At 38.2% G+C, this 20,828-nt stretch overlaps 1 protein-coding gene across 3 annotated transcripts in view; it reads right to left on the minus strand.

The window, feature by feature from the left end:
• Window positions 1–20,828, minus strand: part of LOC124645778 (solute carrier organic anion transporter family member 74D-like) — a 49,722-nt gene that overhangs the window by 18,945 nt on the left and 9,949 nt on the right. Inside the window, exons 1-2 of one of the 3 annotated variants that reach the window (XM_047185662.1) lie at window positions 18,964–19,225; window positions 3,684–4,426 (exon numbers count right to left, since the gene is read on the minus strand). In XM_047185662.1, the coding sequence (XP_047041618.1) occupies window positions 3,684–4,350 (667 nt within the window). In that variant the 5' untranslated portion in view covers window positions 4,351–4,426; window positions 18,964–19,225. Of the gene's footprint in view, window positions 1–3,683; window positions 4,427–5,226; window positions 5,247–18,963; window positions 19,226–20,828 lie in introns of those variants that run through there. The other 2 variants (XM_047185681.1, XM_047185672.1) reach the window with 2 other exon arrangements.

Genomic DNA, 20,828 nt, shown 5'->3' on the forward strand with positions numbered 1-20,828 from the left:
AAGTGATGATGTCCTCCTAGCCGATTATCGGCTATGGCGGCTGTTCTCATGTAAGGAGATTAGCCAACTACGCAGGACATATTATAGTGCACGAGCATTTGCGCAGACACAGGTGCACTCACTATTCCTTAACTCTCATAGCCCGATGGGACGGCAATCCGACACGACCGAAGGCCGAGAGATCAGGCGCAGGACCGACATTTACGTACTCTCCGATGCACGGGTGTATCAATCACCAGCTTCCAGGCTCCGGGCTGCTTTGTGAAAGTCTTCTAAAACCCACAAAGCGATTTCGGCCCGACTCGGGAATCGAACCCGAGACCTCGTGCTCAGCAGCCACACTTGCGACAGCTAGACCAACGAGGCAGCTTAAGTGATATTGCGCAATAGTTAAGTCCAAGGTCCTAAGGACCTATTAAGCTCCTATAGAACATTTAAGTAAAGCGTTTATCAGCCCTTGGTCTATCAACGAATTAATTATGGTTTGGACATTTGTATTTACTTGAAAGATTGTAATAACTGATACTTGATACTGTCAATAATAATAGATTCGAGTAAAGCCTTTACAGACACAACCTTTAAAGTGGACTGATTGTACCTTTATGTCAAAATGAGCCTTGCTGTTGAAAAGCAAAAGAGCTTTCATAAAATCAATAATGGTGAATTAGACTACATTATCATTATTACAAACATAGTTGTTTGATGCGTCATTTTTATGCCCTCAAAAATAATCAGGACGTAGTTCTGAATACAAGTACCTAATAACACGTAAATTTTCCTGCTTAGTGACAAAGATTAGTCATAGCCCTACCATGTTTTACTCAAACGCACCCAACCTTTAGGGTCATGATCACGCGTTGAATTGACCTAAATAATCCTCAGCGTAATAGTATCAATCAATTAATATCCTCATTGTGGCCTACGGGTTAAGGCGTCTTAAATACAAATGTATAGGTTTGAGTACATGATGTACATTTCCAAATATGAAGAAGTTTTTCGAAGATATGTTGGACATTGACTGATAGTAAAGGGTAGCATTTGAGGAAATATGAAAAGTTTGGTTATAACAATTCGTCTAAAGCAAGCGTGGTAATCTTAGCCAATGCCTTATCTTTTGAGAATACACTAGTTTACAAATAGATGACTAGTTCGATGATAACGATGAATGAATCCGTAAGCACTTCAACTGATGTAGGTCGATACAAGTTAACTGAACTGAATTTTATTGGTTTAACAAATTAGCTTAATGAGTTGCGTGTATTTAATGTTTCCTTCAACGCACGCACTGTACGTTGTACTAATTGTGATTGCGATTTAGGACTATTAAAGAATAAATTAATTAATGTAATTGAAGATTTGATTGGGAACATACACATGTAGATGGATTGATTCAATCAATCTACATAGATTAGTACTTTGCTGGTAACTGGAATTTCGTTAACCAATATTACACAAACGCCTGCATAAGCATCAAAGACTATAAAACCATACTTTATGAGACCCATCGATAAAACATCAGTTTTTTCATTACTTGCAGTAAAACATCTTTTGCACGCACAAACTACATAACTTTCATTTCTAACTTAAGCCATTTTTATTTGACCTTAAGGTCAAATAGCCAGGAAACACAACTCCTCTATACACACTTTTTACTGCATTTCATATTTTTTTGCAAAAAATATAACCATTTAAATGCATTTTTATGGTTATATTTTTCACTAAATTGCCCTTAAGTCTGTCTACAACACATACCTTTTATTGCTTGCTATAAAGATATCGAGTTCCTAAAATACGAGGCAAGAGCTGCGCAATTGAAAACGATACATTGAATGAATGTCACATAATTACTGGCCCACATAAAACAAACGTACTTATTGTGACTTATCTAATCATGAGCAAGTTCACTAGTCGGAACATTAATCTAAATTATCTGGACTGATATAATAAAGAAAACACGAGTATGCTCTCATTCTGCATACAGAGCTACTTGTACGTCAGAAATAGATCATTGGCTTACGGATACAGGTCAAGCAAAGGGTAAAACGTATATCGTCTTATTTTATAAGAAATACCGCACAAGATCGCTTTCTTGAGTCATAAGAAAAAACGGAACAGATGGAATAAATCCTGGATAAGTTTAGTAAAATCAGACGCATGCATTGACATAAGTTTATCCATACAAAACAGATGGTGATGATAACGATCTTAATTCAGAGGATGCGGCCCATCCTTCTAATACTGCGACACGCACGGCAAGAGATCGACAAACCTTAGTCGATACCACACAACGCAGCGGCCATATTGCAAGTGTAATTTTTGTGCACCAATTTACTAATACGAAAATAGTCGTCAGTAGTTGTTTAACAAAATCGTTACAAGGCCGCTTTATAAGGCAAGGGCCCCATCGAGAACGGCAAGGTATAAATTATATCACAAAGGTACGAAAACTAAGCTATGACAATCTACGTACGAATTTTGTAAATAAACATGTTATTTTTAACTTACATTATTACATACTTGTCAGTCCACATTTTTTATAGACACCCGTCTGCCTTCAAATCATAGCTATCACGTTTTCTTAAAATGCGACATAACAAATTTAAATGAGCATTATGAAATGTCGAAGGTAAACATAATAAAAAGAAATCATCAACATAAAATAAGGCCGGTTATAAAATAAATTCCACATAACAAGATTCGATTACTAGTATCATAAAACTGAGCAATAACGATGTGCTAGACATTTTGCTTACAGTTTGGGGTCTAAGTTGAAGTCGTGCTAGATTTTTAATAGTATTTTTTAGTTTACCATTACAATTTGCCAAAAACTTTTTCTAGAAGCTAATCAAACTATCGTAGATAGGAGAGCTTAATAATGTATAGATAAAATGCAGTTGTGCGCATCACCGTGACGCGACATTTACCCGCTAGTCGCGCCGCTCTCGGTAGCACCCACTCCGTATGTTATGGTAGTGCAGTGGACGCATTAGATACGACGCAGACACAACATGCACGCGTACTCCACAGTGTACGACCCACCCAAACACCCATTGTTTGCTTTTTATGCACTTTACACTAACCTTGCTATGACTTTGAACGGACTTTTTTAAGCTTTTATACATATACGATCGAGCGTAAAATCGAAGCGATACGTTCGAAACAAATTGGTTTATAGTTATCGTATTGGTTATTATAACATAAATGTAACAATGCACTTTTATTTATTTCTACACTCTGTGCAAAAACACTGGTATTGAGAAACCGGGCTGGACTTTACCCTGCATGTACAATGCATACTTAAATTGAACATGAATATTGCAGATGGAGGTTTTGTACAAAATTGCAATTAATGAGAGTGCGGGATGCACTCAAGTCGATTGTTAATTACGCAACGCATCAGAGGGCGGCCGGCAAAGTGTACGTTGTAGGCGGGCCGTGGGCGGCACGGCTATGATTTATACACTTTTATGTACCCATTTTATTACGAGTACTCGCAAAACGTTAACAATAAACTGAATTAATCGATACAACGAATTTAAGCAAACGTCGATCATGCATGCATTTGTTTTAAGGAACACGCCTCAATGAATCGATGGCGCGCCTGCGGCCCGTTACTACATACAATTTGAAATATACTTCATAAAGATCATAAAACCGAGCGATAACAATAAAGATTCACTCACCCATATAAAGTGGCGACTGCTTGCTGCCGACATTATCGTCGACGTACGGGATGCCCAGCGTAGCGATGCCGGTCTGTCCGATGCCCACCACCAGCAGGCAGATGAACAGCCAGGGGATCACCACGGCCGTGATAGACGTGCGCGTCGTAGAGCTCTTGACGTGCGCAGCGTCACATAAGTCAGATGAGTTCTGGAAGGAGTAGCAGACGGGCGCGGCGCCGGCGCGATGTCCGTCCAAGTGCACGTCGAGTAGCTGCGTGCCGTACATGATGTGCGGCACCACGCAGCCGATCACGCCCACCGCCAGCACCAGCATCATGCACGCGATCCATCGCGGCCGGTGCCCTCGACCCGCCAGGTACGTCAGGAATAGCGCTGTACATATCTGACCGATTTCTGTCGCTGCTAATAGAGTTCCTGTTGTCTTCGATTCTACTTTGAACAGCTTTTCTACAGTCGTTGTCACACTAACGAAATACGTGAGGAACATGCCCTGGAGCACCCAGCCGGACAGGAACACCAGCATGAAGACCCGCGTCGACGCGAACACGGAGCGCTCGCGGTGCGGCTGCGGGTGTGCAACCGTGTGTTTGCAGTCAAGAGATCCATTGTTGTTTCCTGTCGCTAGACGTTCTTGTTCTTCTGGTGTAGCTTCGACGCCTTTCATGTCGGCGTCCTCGGCCGCCGGGCCCGGGGGACCCGCCTCCCCACCCGCTGATGATACAGTAGGGACAACGTTCGCCCTGCGACAATACAGAAATAACCATAAACCAATGCACAATACAAAAAAAACTTGATCTTAAACAGAGCTTAAACATAACACCTAGATAAACTCACGTCATGGTCGTCACGACTTAGCGGTTACCGACGCTAATATTACACAACCCCTATGCTATCAAGTCTATGTGATCGGCCGAGCGAAAACGAAACGCACGCTAAACGCCAGCGACGGCGACGCTTCCGGCTAACGGGACCAAAACATACAGATTGATCAACGATCGCGAAAACAAGGAGCGGGTACGATGCGGCGGTGGTGAGTCGTACGCATACTTGATTGGGGAGTCGTTCACCCGATTGCTGGCGAGGGATGGAAGGAGGCTGCGTGCGCGCACCCAGCGCGGCGGAGACCGACTGCAACATGCAATTACTGGCGCAGCGCGCTGCACCCGCGAGCCCGCCCCTCGGCTTCTCTCCACACGGGGTTTTTATTGGCCGTCTATCCGTTTTTTGTGCGGCACGCATTTACACACGATGAAAGCCGTCTGCGCGCCGCCCTTCACTGAAGATTCCCTCTCGTCTCGACACTACGGAATGTCTTTGTCTCATTGCTCTCTCGTACCATTTACATTCACGTGAAATTAAGCATAATTTATGGTGGTGTGGCTTATTTATCACATGAATAATTAATAAACGTAAACTGTAACGAAATGTCTATAAAATCTATATCTGCAGACGTGGAGGCGAACGCTAGGCTCGCAATAAAATCAACTGTAGAATATTAATGTGATCGACTCATACGGTTAACTGGACTTGCGAAACTCACCGATGGGGGCCGATGACCACCGGCGACACCGACCACGACGCACTATTGCACTACACCGACCAGTTCCAGCAGGAAAACTATTTACTGATACCATTAATTGGCAAGATGACGTCTTAACTGATAATTATGTATTTAGGGGTGACTTAATCGACCCAATTTTTTTCACGTCTGATGCCAAATGAAGTGCACAGTAAACTGCATTCCGAGATAAGCCCACGAACTTGTGCAATGGTCGAGCTATCGACCAAGTGCTATCGCTCCAGCGATAACGGGACTCAACAAATAGGCATACTACTTGTGAAGCGGGTTACTGCTGCACCAATATCACACAGAATGCCCTATTTATCTTAAATGCCAGTATCACGCGACCTTTACAATAACAATATTTAAAACATATTATCTTGTTTCTGAGAACAATCGTCCCTCTTTGATGTGCAGCCAAATTTAAAATTTATCTTCACTTGTCCGAATTCACAACACCTTGGATATTGAAATATTTTGTGACTGACACAACATTAACAAGAAATCAGCATGGCATCTTGTAAATCGAAGGAGGAAAATCTTTTATAATTTGATTTAAAGGCAAAGGAAATAATTTTTCACAAAATATGAATGAAATTCAAGAATTTGTAGGAAATTGATCTGCCAGCGAAGTGAACTCAAGTGTCCTAGGCAGCGTAGCGAGACGCCACGATCTAATTGGCGGCAATATTGTATGAAAGTCAACCCCGCACGCACATACAATTACATCGACGATACAACGACGGCGACTGACGATTTATTTAATCTCCCATCGCGATTGAGTGCCAATGAATCACATGAATATAGCGAGCGCCGGACAATCTATTGACATAAATTGAATAAACTATAGCATCAACGCAACACCTACAAAACGCTTGTATTTAAAGAACAGACTCGTGTGGAAATCAGATAAACTGAACGCGTGTTAGGATGGAGATAAAAAAGTTGCTCAACGCCGTGTCCTCACTTATGATTCAGTGACACGACCAAATGAACCACCAAAGAACAGATTCGACGTCAACCCGCATCAAAATTCATCTTTAACACAAAAAGAAACAGTTCGCTGTCTTTTCGGGAAAAAACAAAGTCACGGTCTCATGTATACATTTTGAAATTCATACAAACCGAGATTGATGTAAAAATAAGAACACACAGAAAAAGGAGGTACGGTATAATAAATATTTCATGAACAAAATGAATTATGAAGGACGTGACAACTTTAGGAAAATTTTTGTTTAAAAGATACATAGGCAATTCTTGTTTGGAGGTCAAAAATGTGAGAAGACTGAGGAGCATGAAGCAGGGTGCACACAAGTGGCGCAGGCGCATCGAAGACGTCTATGATCATTCTATAAGTGAGAGGACAACGTGCGCGGTCAAGGTAAGTGAGCAGATACCTGTTGTCGATGACACTGTGCACTCGACATTAATCTCCATTTTAAACCCAGTTTAATAACGTAAGGTACAATTTACAATGACGGTAGCGAGCACGAATGAGAAATACAGTGGTTACCAACGGAGAAACTTCATTGTAAATCTGAGCAAGGACCTAGACCTAGTCTAGATAAACGATTGTGCCATTTAAACGGTTGCTGACGAACTGAATCTGGTAGATTAAACGCTACTAATAAATTATGTCATGCGCAATATTAAAGCAATATTTGGTTTATATTCTAGTTGCCCTGCAATGGCCTTTCCAGTTCGTAGTAACTCTTAGACAAAGGACAAACACTTGTCCTGTGCATACAAATATTTGTCGTTCGTTTTACATGGAAAGCAGATGCACCAACAACTGGTCCTGACAGGTTACAATTGTTAGCGGAGGCATTTCAAATATTTTGCATTCTATTAATTACAGCATTCAGTTACATTCTGTTTCCAAAGCTTCAGGTGAATGAAACGAAAATCGTAAACTTTGGAAAGATACTTGTTATACTCGTAAAATTTTAGTCCCACAAAGTCATCTGATAGACAACGAAGTTGTTTACAGTTGGAGTGATTACAATATTACGCTCAGTGACATAACAATACAAATTATAATTAAAGAGGAACATTTGGTTACGAGCGCTAAGTATCTTGTAACAATGTAACTACAAACGCCACTTATTAACGATTCAGAATTCACAGCTTTATTAATCAGACAGAACCGGTCTCTTGTAGTACCGAAAGTAAACATATGCTAAGGTGAGTATTAATAGTAAAATTTGTTGGAGTCTTAATTAAATTAAACCGGATTCGACCCACTGGCTATTAATTAACGAGATTCATGGCTATGCACTAAGCTGACCGGATAATTACGGAACAGAGTAACCGATGAGGAATTACCGGACAAACAAATAATAATCAAAATACTGCTTCGATACAGTAGTTTTTTGAGAACAACCTGTAATTAGCGAACGTAACTCATCTGTTTATGGAGAATGTTTTTATTAAGAATATATTAGCATTTAAAACTCATATTGATTCGGTACGCTTCGTGCAGATTCCTAGGAGCAAGTTCCAGTTATTTTAATTGAGCACAGTCCTTAAGGCCGATCCAATGATAGTTAATAACGCTTACGAACCTACTTGCGTGTCTACCGCTAAGCCTCTATTTGCAAATCAAATTCAACTTAATGCGTGTATTAATTTTCAACAGCAGCTGTTAGGTGTCTATGAGACAAATGATTTATATGAACAGATAAGTACACCGGCCGTAATTACTCGTAACCAATACCGAGATTTGCAACGTGATAACTACAAAGTTCAGTGACACTAATATTTCCACCGAGCACCCGACCAATGGCCACTCCAGACTTTATGATGCCTCTTATGCAGTGATTTATTATAAGAGATTTTAAATTGATAAATTCGCTAAGGATAATTTTAAAAATTAAAATGGATCCCACACGGGAACGGATCCCAAAACATGAGGAGGATTCTGAAACGAAGATCGAAATAAAAGAACGCGACAATGCATTGAAATCGAAATCCGATAAAAATAAATGCAAATAAACGAAAGTCTGATTAAGGGTAATAATTCAGCCGCGGAGACAGTCGTGTGAAGCAAATCTTCTGAGTAGGTGTGCCCGCATAAACCAGGCTCGGACACCGGACACCCCGGGGCGGAGAGCTGTCGGAGATATACTGACTTACTGCCCTCCACGCGCTCGACATAATGGACGCGCCTGCCGACCTTTACCACTTCGTTTTTAATAAAACATTTACATACAATCGCAATGTTCATAATTATAAGCACCACTTCAAAATTCTAAGCCACAATAGACGGAGTCGTGACACAAATGTGGTAGCATCGTTGGAGGTGTTGAAAATAATATGAATACGTCACACATTAATAAAAACGTTGGATGTACATTGTAAATATTTTAAATTGTGTAAAATACATTCACCAGCAACAGTATAAATCGCGCCAGTCCCTTCACAAGTAGGCACAAGTATTACAAAAACATGGTGTTTCGTGGAAAAAGATTAATATGTAACGATCAACAACAAGAACAAATCGGGATGCAATGGTGAAAAAGTTCGACCAACGACACTCATGACCGCTTACTTCAAAACAGACCATTTGCAATTGTAATGTATAATTGCACGCAATTGCACCAAACTTTGGATCGGCGACAAAAAATGTGATGGGGCTGTACTTCAGAGATATTTTGTGAACATTGAGCTTCTAGTTAAATAAAGGTTGTGTTGTACCTTAGTAGCGGGTTGCGCAACACTGACATAACATAACCGTGCCTTGACATTGTTGATCTCATAGTTGGCGCTCCGTGCCAAAGCCATCGCAGGTAGCATGGCGGTCAAGAGGCTCGCTAATCGACCGTAGAATATGAATAGCCTCTACACGAGGATAAACACCTCAATAAACTGTACACTTTAGTGTGAAGAAGTACTCCACTTTGATCATTGCTATTCAGCTGAGATTTTACTGAACAAAGATCGTACCGACACAATGCTGCTGTAACAATCATGTAGCCAATAACTTTTTAAGTGGTGACAAATATGCGAACGTAAAACTATATGAATTCAAAGCAGAAATCATCTGCGTAACGCACTTTGCCAAGCAACTGCGTGCTCGATGCGAATGAGTGTATCGGGCAAGGTCGCTGCCGACGAATCACTAGTATCACCAATTTGACACTACTCACCTCCGCTTATTGAACAAAGTGGAACGTGTAAATGAAGAAACGAAACGCTACCCTGTAATCATTTAACAAGCATCAGCTGTGATGAAACAGATGTCACATTTGAAGGCAAAATCAATTCAGACATCGAATAGATTATAGATGAGGCAAGGGTGTACTCGAAGCAGGTTAATGCACTCGGACGCTAAATTAAACACAAACATTCATTCAAGACCTTCAAATCGGAAGTACTTTTATAAGAAATGACAAAATGACTGCTTACTAAAACGACTCTTACGGAATCGTAGGATTAGCACAAAACAAATATATTTGAGTAGTATGATCCTTCACGTCGGATTTACAAGATATTAAATTGTCAGCAATAAATTAAAACATGTTATGTATCTCAGTCAATTTTAATCTGTCGGTATCATTAATAATTAAACGAAAACAAATAATACCAATTACGGTATAAACTCGTTGCTAGTCAGGTTGACATTAAACAATTTTGAGATGATGACATTATTAGCATGTTATTGCACAACAATTTCATCTTAATCGCACAATGGATTAAAATAAAAAGTATCGATGATATCAAAGTAAAAGGTTCGGTGAAAGTGATACAGCACGAATGCATTGGGCGGGGTGATAAAAATGTCATTGCAAAAGAAACGCCTCCGCATTGGCGTGTACTTATCGACAATTTGCATACAACGCACTTTTGAATTCGCATGGTGAAATCTGGACACACCACTTTTTAAACAACCAGCTCTGCACACAAACCGCAGAAGAAACTCTGGATGGCATATTTTAATAAACACACATAATATTTAATGAAGGTACTGGGTCACGATGTTCTTTACTTTCTTTATCTTTAGAGATAGCGACTGAAATAAAGTAGATTTGACGACATATCATGAATGATTTTATCACTTGTATCCTAGTAATCGAAGATAAATTATTGATAAGACTTTTATTTGTGAAATGTCATTATACCTGTAGTGCTTGCGGTAAACGGAACATAAATTTTGTTCTGGCTTTATTTCAGAGCAAGTTTATGTATTTTCCTTCCTCCACCCTTAAAGTAGGTCAAACGATTAGAATCCAACATTGTTTTAATAGGCCACTGATATTGCAACACGATTTGTTTATTTACTAGCAATAATATTTGCACTCATTAAATATTGAGGGCATGAGTAATTAGGTCTAGCCACATAAATTAGTTATAATTCCTTTGAACTTAGGATTTAGGTGCCAAAATCGGTGATCGAGGTGACAAAAGCAATACTAGCGCCACACCAGCAATGTGAAATGATTCACTGTTTCCTTCGATGTGTAATCAAACAAAATAGAACTCTCCGACCTTATCGCTGCCCAACCTTTACAAACAATCTCTCTCTGAAAATCTCTATCAAGACACATATCATACCTAATAATAAAAAGAAAAATACACAAATAGAAACACGTCTTCTCTATCAGTCTATTGCTAAGTACATTCATTTGATATTCAACTCATCTGTTAAAAGGGCAAAGAGCGCAAGGATAAGAGGCATATACTTACAATAAATAATCCTCATAAAGACCAACTGCCTCTTAACGTAAGGCACGCTGGGTATTAAATCCCTACGAACATTCAAACATTACTGGAAAAAGTAAACAAAGAAGGTGGTTTTACTTTTTGCCCTTACCGTAGCGAAGACCACTTCCGACACGAAGTGTACACATGACGGGCACAAAAACATATAAACATCTATATACACTGCAACCACAAACGTTTTAGACACGACCTTGAGCATACGTATATAGATAATAATAGGCTATTCTTTACGTATGCGTGTAAATGATAATGAGTAAACCTTCATGACAAAAATTCTTAAGTAACTACAGAAGCAATTTTTGGCTAAATGTTTTATTCGTTCCATGTTCGGCTTTTTAATGTTTTGAATCATGCCTTACAAATCCAGAAGTTCTTACTGCAGCTACATAAATAAAGACGTAAATGTGAAAACGTGCTCAATCTTAAGAAGACATTGTATTCCAGTTGAAGTTATGCGCAAGTTCTTGTATATTCCTGGTACACTGTATAAATAGCTTAAACATCCTTAAACAACTCCACGTTAATCTCCACAAAAATACTGCTAAAGAGAAAATTACCACAAGGGGAAATAGCAAGCACTTTATCAAAACTATCTTCAAGAATACCACAAGGTACTATATTCGGACCTCTACAAAAATATGCGAAATTACTTTTGCTACAAGTACTTCTGTATTTACCTGAATATGCTCAAAGTTATCGGCTGTTAACATTTACATGTTTTGAAACACTAGCAGTTTTCTATTAAGTTTTGAGTCGTGTTGCTGTTGCCATGCAAAAGTACTTAGGTACGAAATTGAGGTCTTGACCTAAACGCATGCTGTATCAACAATAAATTTTAATTTAAGCACGCACTGTACGGACGTCATTCCATAGTTTTAGGACATGCGTATAACACAGCTGTTTAGTATAATTTATTACCAATAGTATTTTAGAATTTACATTAGTCACTTCTCGTGTCATTTTTATGCCTCTTTGTTTTTGGCACAGAACATCAATCTTTCTTTACTCTACTCTGGTTATTCTTGAAGCGAGATAAAATGGTAAATGGATTACACCAGTAAACATTCGTAACACGGCGTTTGTAATCCCTGTATGGTCATGAAAGATTACAATTTACAGTCCACCAAGTACTCGGAAACTAACTTGCGTGAACATTTACAAGGTAAATTGTAAATGCTGTCTTGAAGCTGGTTTTCAGTTTGTTGAACCGTTTTTTATTTGGGAAGTTTTCAGAATTTGTAAAACCACTGAAATATTATTTTTTGTTTCATTAAGTCAGAAGGAACGGTAAAAAATCAGGTATGTTAGGTATGGTCAGAACTTGACGATACATAACTTGATATAACCTGATTAGATAGAACTTCAACTAAAGGCCGTAGAGTGAATGTTCTCTCACAACTTACAAAAACTAAACCGATAAAGTCCGAGTTCTATATTTGCTGGCAATACTAACAAGCTGTCAGCGTTGTGCAATGTTGCAATCTTTATATCCCGTGCGATGCATTAAATGAATTGCGACTATTACGGCCAAGAGGACTTCAATGTAACTCACAACGGTAATGTGTTGAACTTTGCTATCATTACAGTTACGGAAAATAAGAGAAAAAAACAACAGCGATTAATAATTCTAATGTTCATTATGTAACTATCAACAAATAATAAAAACAATGTATGTGCGTATCACGCGCTGACAGGTTATCTAAGGGTCTAAGAGTGAGTCAGAAGTGATGAACCCAAACCAAATTTTGAAAGCCAAGATCAACAACTGCGTGTTTTGTATATTTTTGATAAGTAATTAATAAGAAAAAAGATACACGTGGAACATTAGTCAGACCTTCAATAGGTTTTAAGAATTCAAAAGCGTATGTGTAAAACAAATAAAAGAAAAAAGACCTTGTAGTTCACATAACGGTGTTAACTACGAAGACGAAGTTAAGCAAATAGAATGTAATGGTATCAGGGAAAAACACAAGGACAAAAACACAGCAATGATTTTTTATTGACGTCGTAGAGATAACTCCATTTCTCAGAAGAAAGTAATTAATGCAGTAATAAACTTATTGAAATAGAGCAATTGTTAAAACATTGAAGAAGAAACTTACGATGGGCTTTTTATATTTACAATAAGAAACATTAATCAATTTAAGCACCAGGGAACCTTAACAAGATTTATATAGGAAGTCCTTGATACGAGAAAAGGGAATGATTTTTCATGAATAGGAGACCAGAATAAGAAGTAGACAAAGATAATCGTCCACATATGTGACAGGTCGTTATCCCACGCCTACAGGTTACAACTCCAACGATATCTTCTTAATTAACGGACCGAAAAGTGCACCTTTAAAACAACTTATGCGTAAAAAGAAAAATAAGATTAATTAAAGTAAAATAAACATGTGGTGACACGGTCTCAGGGCTTGGTCATCCAACACAATTAAAATTCTTGTTGTGGCACCAGACATGAAAGCGTCTATTATCACATGGATTTGCCAACTTTTTATCGACATTAACAATTTAACTCAGTATAATGTATAGGTTTATCAGTAGCGGCACAGTAATAAGTGAGGCGTGAATTGCTAATATAAATTGATAGTCTGCGTCGAGCCATTTTGAAGAGCAAGCTGCACGAAGCCAGTAAAGAAGACATGGATAAACAGGAAACTGACAGATAGAAAACCTAGACGGAGTCGTGCCGTAGTAATTTCTTCTGTGTTTGGTATCCAAGATATTGCTAAGTTATGCTAATTATGTATAAAATTTCACAAGCCTGTATTTTCGCTAATCGTAAGATCTCGTAACATTTTCGAATGGTATTGAAAAGTTACATAGCGATTTTCCTTAGCCTTAAGGAATATTTAACTGAATCGCTCCAATATTTGTAACACTATTTTATAATAATGTTATCTAACACGATAGAACAGAGCATAATAATTAGTATTTAAATCAAAAAGGTTCATCAATTCAAATTGATCCAAAATTAAACAAGAAAACTCGTAGAACCACTCGATATTGCTATTCTCTCGTATAGAGTACGTCATTCATTCGTAGATGTCTTTTTAACATTCGTTGCTGTCAAGTAACACTAGATGTTGGTCCAACCTGATTTTATTGCGCATTAAAAAATTGTAACACACAAAAACGATCGTGATGGCGTTCACACAATACACCAATTACGTCTAATCGTGATACTCAGAATTGTCCGAGCCATAATCGCGGCCCAAGTCTAAAATTTTGGTGGCCGTGAACCGCGCCTTGACTACCGGATGCTAAATGTAACAAACAAAAAAATATCAATTCTAACAGATAGCTGTTACTCGACCCACATCAGTGACCTCGTTACGGCGAAATCGCAATGTAATTTCGCGACGTAAAATTTTGGAACACTTTTACTTCGACACCGGGCGTACGGTCCAGCGGCTCAGTGTATGGGTTCAGTGATGACACCAATTTCTCTTTCAATGAATGGGTATGGCTAGCTAGCTTAAAGCTGGGTGGATTGTGCACGGCCTCAAAATTTTAACTGGTACGTAGTTTAGCGAATCGAGTTTGCGTAACACTTGACATACATAGCCGCTCGATGTAGAGCACCAAAGAATCGAGTAAGTACAGTTTGCGTGCTTAATTCATTCATTTTTATTCGTCCTCCATTGACGTCACGGCTAAGTGCTAGTAGACACTCCCCTATGCGTTATCGGCTTTTGCAAATTTTTCCGATCAAATTTTCGCAACACGCACGTCACCGGCACGTAAATCCGTCGGACGCACGCGCTTGCCATATAGTGCGACTTTCTCCGCGAGCTACGCAATCACATTTGGTTAAATTTCGCTTTTTTGCACACAAAGCAATTGATGAAAATTTATTTCGGTTTAGAGAACGGATAAGAATACAAACTATCGTAAGACTATGTGAGGAATCACAACAAGTAAGGAAGAATATATTGTAGCTCTGCTTTTTGCAACTAAATCTGCTACTGTCATGAGACTAAATAAGCTATTGGGTTAAACCTTACAATGGTTAAGAAGAATAGCAGACAAAGCGTTGGAGAGCGAAACTAATACAAACTAGTCACTTGAATCACTTTCATCTGGTGGAGATGCCGAAAGTAAACTTTTACTTTCGGTATGAAAAGATCGGTTTTCTTCGACCACCGGTGTATTCTATGTTACCACATTCTAAAATACTATATTACCTACCTCAGTACATAAAACAGCTATTTAAATAAATAATATTTAGCTGAGAAGCTTACATGCAGAAGTAGATGTAAAACATTATTCAGTGTCTAACAAATAGCGTCTTACCGTGTAGCTGGAGGTGACGCATTTTTCTAATTTATGCATCATCAAAAACTTTATGTAGCGGAAAGAGGAGTGATATAAATAACTTTAGGAGTATTTTGTTAAGAAATAAAGCTGGAATTATAGAAATATTTTTTTTTTTAATATCCTTTTGCATCAGAATCCATTAATTACTAGAAGAGACTTATATGCAAGTCTCTCGATCTCTATTTGGCGATAGCCGGAGGCGGTGTCAAGGCAATTAAAAAAGTTACGTTACAATACGCAGAATCCATAAAGCTTATCCTAGAATCAAAAACTATTATGGAAGGTAAATACATAAAATCTTTATTGTAATCCCAATGAACGAGGAAAATGATGTGAACAAGGCAGCGACAGTGCGCCAGAACTGGTTGGACGAAAGCGAAAACGCTTAATTACTTTCATCTATTCGTACAAAGTGGAACTCGTAACCCAGATTATTGAATTAGAGCCTTGCAAGTAGATGGTTTAAGATTTATGTACTTTCGATTCGATTTGACATCGTGTATTTATTCTTGATCGTAAGAATCGACGCGGCTGGAAAAACCCATGACGACATCAGAAACTTTCATCTTTCCTTAATTCATTGATTTAAAATCATAAAATTAGGAAATATTAATACATAAATTAAGAACAAAGTCCATAATAGATATGATTTAGAAATTTTCTCCGACCGACTAATAAAACCGGATTATGATACGAATATTTTAAAGTTAAAAACTATGATAACGTAACTCCAATTAAATGTAGCATATTATAACGTCAAGCCATTGTGTCTGAACCGTTGCAAAATAAACGTTTCATAACAACTTATCTATCGATTCGTTTACACCCGCTAGTTATTAGTGTTTTGATATTACTTAAAACGAGTTATCAGTTAACTGATCCGGAGTGGCGGCCGGTCATCGAACGATAACGGCCGAGTTATCTTCGTAACCACTTACTGAATTACGGAGAAGTGAACCATTTAAAGCCCACCCGTATTCATAGCCTTGTCGATGATTACATAGGTCATAACACTGGCAATAGCAAGAATCAAATCTGTTTTAATGAGGATTATCTTATCGTTATTATTCAATTAACTACTGAATTTAATCATTATCGATTATTGCTTGATTATACCGTCTTCACTTTCATCTCTGTTTATCACTTTGAGAACATCAATCGATTAAAACAAACCTCCGATGATATATGAGAATGAAGTTGTTTACTGCCGAGAAACGACGGTACAGATTGACAAACAGGAGGACTGACTTGTAAAAGGGCCAAGGAAAGAGCCGAGATAAAAATATCACCATCAAATAGGACACATGCGCATACGCAAGTCTCCAAAACAAACTGTGCATTGCGGAGTGAATCATAACTTCCAGATTAGAAGTACGCAACGAAGGTAAACTGAAAAAAGCAATGATGCATTGTGTAAAAATTTGTCATTTTCTCGCCTCTGGGATAAGTCGGAAGATTATAGTAATATAGGACCAACATTGTTTAAAGTGCAAGTCATATGCATTTCAGTCCAGCGTAATTTTAATTTTTTTCGAAATCTAAAAATAGATAAAGATATGATTATTTTTTGTAAGATTGCTTTATTAGACACAAGATGCAGCAATGGCTAAATCTTCACCAATATGATCTTAATTTTAAATAATTCTGTTCAACTTTGCTCTATCTATTACGAAATGCGTATCAAGATTAGTCGACGTAAGTATTTTTAGATTTACACAAGTCAATGATATGATAATGCAAAGATAATTTTTATATGTATTTCCATATTCAACACTATAAATGTCAAACAACCAAATCGAACGCAAAAAGGTAAAAATTAAAAACCAATGAACATTCTCAAGAAATCAATGCAAAATTATTCTAATGGCTTTCTCAAATCGATACATGACGAATATTATTGTATAACAACAATTGAGAGGCGAGCTTTGAGGTCAAACGTCTGGAGGTCGCTAGGAAGAGGGTGGTTACATTACAATTATAGCCTGAACAGTCTCCCAGACGAGAATCTACTCATAGGACAAATTGAGGGCATTTCACTAGAGAACGTTCAAAATCGTTCGCTCATTGAAACCTGTTGAGCTATCATCAATATCGAATTCTAAGATTTTTGTTTCATGTACTACATTTCCTGGTACTCATAAAAGATCTAAAAGATGCATCTTTGTCATTTACTTTACCGATAGCTGTATGAAAGGTTTTATCATGTTCTGTGTCCGTACCATCGTAAGCAGGCTTTACATTTATTTTGGGAACTTTTAAGGTTTCCGAAGTTAATGTTGGTTAAACAGAGGTGTTATTGATCGTTGCGGTCACGGCGCTTGTAAGATATCCTTTTCGATACTTGGCATTGTTGATTGTGGTACCTTCCTTTTCAGTATATTAGAGTAGTATATTGTGTTGATGTATTTCTAATTGTTAAGTTATTGTACTGAGTTTATGTTCATTAATCATGTTGATAATCGCATAGAATATAATATATCGCTCATTACACATACTATGCACTTCGCAACTGTCGTTTAAAATATTTTATTTTTTATTTCAACCTAGTTAATGCCTTTATTATAAACCATTATATTAAAACGTTAAGAAATTAAACCAGTGAGCCAGTCTCATTCATTAACACAAATTAGTTTCATTATTATAAGATATTTATGCAAACTGCCTATAGGTAACGAGTATTATAACGATATTTAACTGCTGGTTTCCACTTTGGTATTACAATGTATTCAAAAACGCTTTTATTTTCTGGTACATTGATATTTCTGCCCCTAGCACATGTTCATTAATCTGTTTCTTTATCCATTGCGATGATGATGACAGCACCATTATTAAACTTAATTCACTATCAAAAGACATTATAAATGCCGCTTCTGTTTGTCTATTGTAGTCTGTAGCACTATAGGGGTCCAAAGGCAAGTGGTTATTATTTCGTCTGTGGGCCTCAAAAGCTGCACGTTCATGCAAGCCGCCTAGCTGCATCAAAAGTAGTTTGGTAATACCCAAATTGCGGCTATTACGGGTGAACAACCACTAAAACTAAATACATAATAGGTTTGTACAGACATAGAGCCTTGAACAGCTAAATAATTTTCATTGACTGATATCCTCCCTTATCTCCGCGAGTAAATAAGTGTTTCGTTAGATCAAATTCTAGTATGTAAACAAATGGCGAAACCCGGCGAGGGGAGATATGCAGTGATACTGAGCGAGCATAGGTAAATAAACGACTCTTGCCAAACTTATTTTAAACATTCGCCACGTTTCTACACAAAAAATCTCCAGTCATTGATTCTTTAAAACTTCGAAAGAGTGTTATGGTGCAACAGGGTCCCCTAAATTTAAACCAAATGTACCTGTGTGCCACACGTGCACCGATCCCTGCCACTGATATGTTAATTTTATTACACCAGCTTAAAAAAGATCCCAACCGGTTTTCGTTTTCGAAAAGGAACGTAAGTGACATAAAAATTACGACCTTCACGTACATGATGCTGGTTCCTAAATTAAGAGACGTACTAACAAAAACGTTCTACGAGCAAATAGATCAAGCAAACAGACTCTGGATAATGACTATTAAGTTTTGAAACGCAATTTGCATAAGTTTTGTAACAAAATTCGCAAAAACAGAAACTGGTTTGGCATACAAAATAAAATTGGCAATATGACACTTACGATAATTTTCGGCGATATGCAGGTCCTTAGCACACACTGGTTACACGTCAATTTCGCGGATATGATCTAATGTGAACCGAATAGTTTATAATAGCTCCAGTTTTTTCTGCGATGACTTCGGAACCGGTAGTGTGTCCTCGGGGGCCTCAACACTTGGGGGGCATCACTTATCAATGGTTAGTAAGGAGGTTATTAGCGGTAGTGTTGTAGCGTCGCGAGCGTCGCGTCCCGCGTGCTGACCGGCTGCGAGTGCCGGCGCTGAGGCGTCGCTCTTGTAAACAAAACGTAATGGTGGGGGCCCCGCCGAAAAGCCTGGCCGAATACACACCGCTCACTTACGTCACTCTATTCTGCTCCTCCGGTGAGCGTTTGATGCATGCCGAGTTCCGACTCCGACAACTGATCGCTCTTCAAACTTTTACCTTCGGACTCCGGAATTTCTACCTTCACTGCCGGTCGGCCCAAAACAAATGTTGTTATCGATACGGATGACCTTTTGTATACCAACAGTATTGACGTTCTAAAAATAGAATTCTTATTGTCAAATACTGGAGGCGTGTAGACGTCTCATCAGCAGTATTTCGTGTTGAGACATTCGTCACAGATAAAGTTATAAACTTCGACTTGATAAAAACAGGAACTTTTGAAATCAGGATTCGTCACACTAGTGCGTGTATACGGTAATTTTCCGAAGCCGACTGTATTCTACCCAAGTTAAGAGTAGAATGAGTCGACAAAATCTTGGGCCTCATTCACTCCTCTATTAAACGAGCGTTCAAGTAAAAAAACATGAAGTAGGCCGCTGTTCATACCAGACAGTTCGATATCAATTAATTTAAGCGTTAAGCTCGAAATAGCTGGATCGGCAAAAAAGAAATTAATCAAGTAAATTCCTTGGGCTTGCAGTTCATAAGACCATATTTATAACCGGTAGCTGATCCTAATTTTAAAGGCTATTCCACACGCAATAGTAATTTAAAAATACCTTTTATTTCACACGATAACCGGCTGTAAATAGAATTAAAGGTGCTAGAGTCGGCCTGCACTAAAGTTATGGCAATGTAACCGGAGCTTACAAACTGCGGAGCTGCTAGTAAACCACTTTTTGCTCTGTATCTTACTTTAGTCCTAGATATAAGGTATGTACCTGTTTTGTACGGCCGCAGTCGTGTATTTGGTTTTCCTTTATATTTGTTGTGGGAGTTACTTCATGTTGTATTGACGGCTTGATAAGAAGGAAAAGTATTTCAGAAATTGATTATGACTTTATCCTCAGTATTGAATAAAGCTTTTCTGGTGGCCCCAAAATAAACTTCAATCGATTACAGGAAATGCCTGCTTATACTTGACATTAAAAGAAACAAATCAGTGTCAAAATTCACCATGAGAAAAACAAGTTTTTGCTCAAACCGTACATACATATGGATTGCTGCACTCTTTAACATTTGAGAGCGGGACAAATCAATATAACATGAACGTTGAATTTTAATATGTACCCCATGAAATTCATGTTCATGCAATCAGGTAGTTCTGTTAGTTAAATAGCTTGTAATATGACGCAGTCTCTGTCCACTGTTAATATTAATGTGGAATATAAAGCAGATGATATAGTTACATAAACAGTTATATCAAGATCTGGTCATGTCATTTGAGGGGCCCTAGTACATCACATGGACCTCTACATCATCATCAGCACACCGCAGCTGTATGTGTTATACCGTTGCCGATGTAAAAGAAATGTATCGAATATTAGTTTTCTTGTACCTGTGTAAATGTAGGTAATGTCTCTATGTTTGGGTTGGTACACCATTGTGTCATGTCTTCAAAGTAAACGTCCACATGAGAATTGTCTTCCTGCTTTTTAT

Source organism: Helicoverpa zea, chromosome 1, assembly GCF_022581195.2.
Source record: "Helicoverpa zea isolate HzStark_Cry1AcR chromosome 1, ilHelZeax1.1, whole genome shotgun sequence".
Classification (NCBI taxonomy): Eukaryota; Metazoa; Arthropoda; class Insecta; order Lepidoptera; family Noctuidae; genus Helicoverpa; species Helicoverpa zea.